Consider the following 6,746-nt stretch of genomic DNA (forward strand, 5'->3'; position numbering starts at 1 on the left):
CCATGATAAGTGCATGCCATATTGTCTGTTACCCAAGTGGAACAAGGAAGCCAAATAATCACTCATATGAAAAGTTGACACTATATTATGGAAAAAGGCATAACTTCACCTTAAAGAATGTTCCGCAGTGCAGAAAAGGGTAAATTTCTCGTATCGGACAAACGGCTGAAATTTGCTAGTTCATTTAATTTGAATATTCGTACTTACGTATTCTGCATTGAGAAACATCGCTGAAGGTGGCATTTTGATTATTTCATGGAAATAAGCTCTATTTGCGACATATCGAGTAAGTTTTCTTCGTTTCTTTTTGCCTTCGGTAACACGTAAAATGGCGGTCACAGTTTCTCTATCGTACTCGTCATGTAGTGTTTCCACCCCACTGCACCCAAAAATACCTACATAGCCCCACAAACCATTGACGCACAGCCCCACGAACCATTTCCGGTAAAGTTAGGTTAGGTAGGGTCACGTATAGGTTACAATAGTTAAAAATTGGTTTCGAAAAAAATATGTGTAGCCCCACACACCATTCTCGCATAGCCCCACACAACATTCTCACATAGCCCCACGAACCATTGACACATAGCCCCACAAACCATTTGCGGGAACGTACCTTCTTCAGTTACAAAAACACGTGATTGGAAACCCTGACCGGGATTACGTCATCATACACAGGTTACATCCACCTGGAAGTAAATGGATGCAAGAGCTTTTGTGCATCGGTCACACATTTATATTGAAAAATAGATGATTTACCGGCCAAATTCAATCAATGATGCGAGAAAACACTTCCCCGAACTTCCAGAAGTATAAAGAAACTGCATTCGGTAAATATGCGATAACGCCCAGACACCTTTCACTCATTTATTTCCTTAATTTTACCACTGGTACTTAGCTATTTTGCCTTGCGGAACATTCTTTAAGGTGAAGTTATGCCTTTTTCCATAAAATACTCTCAACTTTTCATATTACGATTGATTATTTGTCTTACTTGTTCCGCTTCTGTAATAGACAATATGGCGTGCACTCGTAATGGAGTACCTAGATATTTTGCTATGAAGAAGGTCGCAACACTGCATAACCACTGATCATGGACTACGCTAGTCAAGATTTCTCCGCCATATCGCGTGTAACGCAAGCAAAAGCGAAGAAAATAAAAATGCTCCATATTTCGAAAATTGAGATTATTTGCCTGCAAAAAAACGAAACACGAAATAGAGGAATCCTTACGAATGCAGAATATGTAAGTATCAATGTGAAAAATACGAAAATTTGTGTTTTGTCGATTTTCAGTGCGCAAGCAGTGTTTCAAACCTTCATGACGGAAAATTACGTACTATTTCGATTTCTTTTCATGTTTACCTTTACAAACCATGCACGTTAGCCCCAAAAACCATCCACGGGTAGCCCCACAAACCATTGACGTTAGCCCCACTAACCATTGACGTTAGCCCCACACACCATTCACACACGGTTAGGTTAGGCCTGTTAGGTTAGGTTCCATTAGCACTCATTTCATTAAAATTTCGGTAACCACCAAACGTCTCTAATTCCCTTATTTTCGTATTTTTCACATTGATACTTACATATTCTGCATTCGTAAGGATTCTTCTATTTCGCGTTTCGTTTTTTTGCAGGCAAATAATCTCAATTTTCGAAATATGGAGCATTTTTATTTTCTTCGCTTTTGCTTGCGTTACACGCGATATGGCGGAGAAATCTTGACTAGCGTAGTCCATGATCAGTGGTTATGCAGTGTTGCGACCTTCTTCATAGCAAAATATCTAGGTACTAGTATGGAGAATACGTAAGTATGAATGTGGAAAATAGGGTATAATTTAACAATACAGGGAATTTCTCCAATTCGTTTGAATTTTCGGTTACTTACTAATTTGGGTCTCCTAATCACGAATCTGCACTTAAAATTTGGCGCTCACGTATAAATTTCGCGCTTATTTGGGGGCAGGTGAATCCGGCCAATTTCTAACATGCCCTTAACAGGGAGTCTATAGATATAGGCGGGTAGCCGGAGCGGAGCGGAGCGGAGGCGGGGCCGCGATAGCAGTTGGGGGCGGTAAGTCGATTACCCCAGGGGCGGAGCCCGGAACCGGCGGGAAATTCGGAAATCGAGGGTGTGGAAATAAGAACTTAATTTCGATTATTTTGCTATTTCCACGTGTGAGCGCCAAATTTTGACTGCAGATTCGTGATTAGGGGGCCAAAATTAGTGAGTATGCCGAATTTCAAACAAAATGGAGAAATTCCCTGTATTGTAAAATCGCTCCGAAAATAGGGCCACGCAAAGGTTTCAATAGTGAAAAAGATAGCCACACGAACCATTGGCGCTAGCCCGACAAACCATTGGCACGTGGATAGGTTAGTAGGGCCACGCAAAGGTTTCAATAGTTAAAAATATAGCCCCACGAACCATTGGCGCGTGGATAGGTTAGTAGGGCCTCGCAAAGGTTTCAATAGTTAAAAATATAGCCCCACGAACCATTGGCACTAGCCCCACGAACCATTGGCGCTAGCCCCACAAACCACTGGCGCGTGGATAGGTTAGTAGGGCCACGCAAAGGTTTCAATAGTGAAAAAGATAGCCCCACGAACCATTCATAAATAGGCCCACAAACCATTCACGGATAGCCCCACGAACCATTCATGGATAGCCCCACGAACCATTCATGGATAGCCCCATGAACCATTCACAGATAGGCCCAAGAACCATTCACGGATAGCCCCACGAACCATACATAAATAGCCCACGAACCATACATAAATAGCCCACGAACCAATCATAAATAGCCTTAGACATACTGGGCGAAAGGGGGGGTTATAGCCCCCATCAACCTCACATTGAGCACGCCACTGATCCTGTGCACGTCATGTTGTCGCAAGTTCATAATCAGAAATGATGAACAGTAACTCACGTTTATTTACGTTCTAGAACTGTTACACAGTTACAAAACCACGTATTTGGAAACACTGACCGGTTGTTACGTCATGAAACGCTCGCAAATATTTGGTTCACGTAGTAGACGGACATCAAGGGAACAGCTTTCGTGCATTGGAGTGACATTAATGTCGAAAATTACATGATTTACCGGCAAAAAAATTTCAACGAGGTGAAAACAAACTTCCATGACCTTCCTAAAGTATAAATAAACCCATTTCGGTAAGTACTTTCTCCTGTAAAATTGAAGAAATACGTTTTGGGGATACGAAAATTTTACCCTCATTTCACCCCTAAATTGATCGAAAAAAGAAAGCGCGGCGAGCATAGCTAAAAATAGAAATTTTCGTAAAAAGGCACGTTTGGAAACACTGCAGAGATCGCGTGACTTTCAACCCTCTCGCCATCTGCACGCACACAATGGAAACAACGGCATAATGTGGCAGGCAATACCAATTTCTTACGTAAAAAGTGATTAAGTCTTGTTCGGCAGCATTAAACTACGAAGTTTTTACTTTCCGTGAAAGAAAATACCTCCAAGAACGTCCAGAATGCTAAAGAAACTCATTTCAGTAAGTACTTTCTCCTGTAAATGAAGAAATCCGTCCGGGCGATATCGCATATTTACCGTAATTTCTCCTGTAAATTTGAAGAAATACGTTTGTCCGATACGAGAAATTTAACCAAAACCTCTTCCACCTCGTATTATTTTATTTTAAAATTGCCCATATTCTGAGAAATGTTATGATCAGCGAAATATGCTGTTTTTGAACTACCGGGATGTTCTTCATGTGGACACATTTCTGCTGTAGTATCATGATTCACGCATATCCTCTCACGTGTCTTTCCTACGACAGAACAAGACAGCTTTCAACGTTAATTCCAGTTCACGTACAAGTGTGATAATCAAGACTGACTGGCATAAAGCAACTATTATGCATGACCTCGTGATCCTATAACTTATTTTTAGCTGGAGTTTTTGCATTGTTGGTAGCTAGAATGTATCAGAATTATTGAAATCTTACCTTCTCAAACGACCATTCCCTACTTTGCACGAAAGACTTGTCATTCCGAATTTAACACCCTTTGAAAATAATTGGGTTAATCATAGTGTGTGTCGCAGTCATTCAGTACACTCTGTGTAACGACAACGAGTACACTTCGAGCCAGCAGAAGTTCATTTCATTTGTGATATTCTTATCAGACTATCAGACCACAAGTTGACGAGTGTAGCAGAAGCAGACGAATGAAACTGTGACAATCCTTTACGTTTCTTCTTCACGGTGTGTGCAAGATTAAACAGGATTGGTCACTTCCTGTTCCATGGGGATCTATCTCCGTGTGGAGAAGAGATAAAGGAAAAAACAGAACGAGGAAGAAAATGAGAAGGAAAGAGGGACAAGCTGAAGAAAAGAAGAAGAAATATCCAGAAAAAGATAACTATTTTCTTTTACGAAGGAAATGGGGAGAAGGAAAGACAGAGAGACAGAGGAAAAGAAAACAATAGAGCGAGGTGGAAAATGAGGGGGAAGGAAAGAGAAAGATACAAAAAGCGACAGGCAGAGGAAAAGAAAGAGAAGGGCATCTATTTTTATAGAAAAAAAGAACGACCGACGAAATAGCGGGAAATAAAGAGAGAAAGAGGAGCCGTGGACTCTCCTTAGATCAGAGGCGCAACCACGGATTTTTGCAAGTACCAGGATAAACATGCCAAGAATAATGATAGTTGTTGTTGTTGTAGTAGCACTAGTATAGATCGACCACAAGGAAAAAAAACCTTGGGACGAAAAGTCCCGCGCAGCTTTTCCCTTCCTCCCTTCAGCTCGGGCCATAAGGAAGCATGGTCCACTCTCTCCCTCCCCTACTCGCGGGGTACGGTGCACAGGAGTCGCGGGTCTGCGCAGGTTGTTTGCAAAGACGTTATTATCCTCGTAAATTGCGCCAAAAAGGAGGTAGAAGTCGGTGCCATAAAATGCTTAAGCATTTGTTTGGAACAAACTACTTGAAATAATTTTTCAACACGTTCAATTTCACATTAGCTAATAATGGAAAACAAGCACACAAACTGTATTTTTGAATGGCAGAAAATGAATGATAATAATGCAACATGGAGCGACATACATACGGAACATGCAAAAACTAAATTGTGTACGTATTGAAAGTTTATTCAATTCATACTATTATACATACATAATATACATTATTTTTATTATACAACACATATTATTTAACTACATTACAGAAATAATAATGGGGGAACCCCCGAATGTATCCTAACCTCCACCCGCATACATTCGAGGGTATGCGCATGTCCCAGTGCCTCTGATATAAACTGGGACGGCAGTTGCTCGTATTACGGTTCACCCATTATTGTTGCACACACTACCTTTATTTAAATTATCCTTTACTACAGTACACATATATATATATAAAACAAATATAAGAAGAGAAAGAAAAAAAATATATATATATATAAGACACATACATATACATGGTTCCCAATACAGTGATTTGATTATTATATGTAAATTACAAGTCACAAATTACACATTACAGTATTGTTAGTGGTCTTCACAGATACCAGCACATAGTTATATTTTAGTATAATTGTGTCATTTTTATTTAGTTATGTTTATTTTATTTCTTTTCACATTGTTTTTCTTGTTTTATGTATGCACTGTGATCCGGATTCCGGACTCCCGGAATCTATAGTATGTTTAATCCATGCCGCAAGACGAACCGCCAAGGACAGATCGCAATAGGTTGAGGACCTTTAGTTATTTGAATTTATTGTTTGGGAGATTGCTCACCCCAGGGGCTAGGTGTTCTTATCCCTGTCGGTTCGTCCTACTCCTCCTATTTCAGTCCATGACTTATGTAGCTTGAGTTGCGTTTGAAATATTTTAAAGTTAATATTAATTGTACAAAAGAGTAAATAAGGTATGACAACAATAAAATAAAATAAAAAATAAAATAAAACAATATTGAAATGCTAAGTTGTCGATCAAAATGGGTACACTCTGATCTTCATTATATGACATACAGTGAATTAAGTTGTTTTTTTTTTTTGTTTTTTTTTTGAATTTGTTAGAATTTGAATAAAAATAATTTAAATGAATAATAATATAGTGCTTGTTTAATTTGATGTTAATTAGTTTGGGGTTTAGATTAGACATTGGAATGCCAATGTCACCGGGTGCTGGAATACCAGCATACCATATTTCTTTAATTTTTTAATTTTTTTTTATTTTATTTAATTACTATATATTTTAACCTGGCTTCCGCCACTCTCAACAAATAATATTTGTGCTTTTCCCCTAGCATCCGAGCAGGACGAATTCTTCTTCTTTCTGCGGCTTCCCGTCTTCCAGTTGATACCACGTAGTGCCTTCTTCTTGATACAGTTGGTGGTGCCTCATTGTTCTTCATCATTCTCTTCCTCCTGCTCGAGGGCCGGGGTGATCCTTTGCCTTTGTATTCTCGCACTTCTCCTAGGTTCTTCCGGTGTTTGTTGGCTGTTTGTGGGGGCCGTGTTACGGTGTCGTGTGTTGAATTTCTTCTTTTCTTCTTTTGAGACTTCGTCAGCCAAGATCTTCAGATTTTGAATTTGCTGCTCGCATAGAAGTGTTCTAATATCAAACGTAGGAAGTTCTCTTCGCAAAGTTTTGATCCTGTCAGTTGTTTCCGGGCAGAAGAAGACTCTATGCTCGGGAGAATCCCCCGTAGCTCCGCAGTAGGTACATTTCGGTTCCAGGGCACTGCCAATTCGGTGAAGATATTTGCCATACGGTCC

At 39.8% G+C, this 6,746-nt stretch overlaps 1 protein-coding gene across 4 annotated transcripts in view; it reads right to left on the bottom strand.

Annotated features, from left to right (window-relative positions):
- Positions 1 to 4,210, bottom strand: part of Tango10 (transport and golgi organization 10) — a 47,572-nt gene extending 43,362 nt beyond the window's left edge. For 2 of the 4 annotated variants that reach the window (XM_083119192.1, XM_083125841.1), the window contains exon 1: positions 3,979 to 4,210. In XM_083119192.1, coding sequence (XP_082975318.1) covers positions 3,979 to 4,022 — 44 coding nt within the window. In that variant the 5' untranslated portion in view covers positions 4,023 to 4,210. The remainder of the gene's footprint in view (positions 1 to 3,978) is intronic. The other 2 variants (XM_083131995.1, XM_083138355.1) reach the window with 1 other exon arrangement.
- Positions 4,211 to 6,746: the final 2,536 nt, after the last annotated feature.

Source organism: Lepisma saccharinum, chromosome 1 (genome assembly GCF_977018435.1).
Source record: "Lepisma saccharinum chromosome 1, izLepSacc3.1, whole genome shotgun sequence".
Taxonomy (NCBI): Eukaryota; Metazoa; Arthropoda; class Insecta; order Zygentoma; family Lepismatidae; genus Lepisma; species Lepisma saccharinum.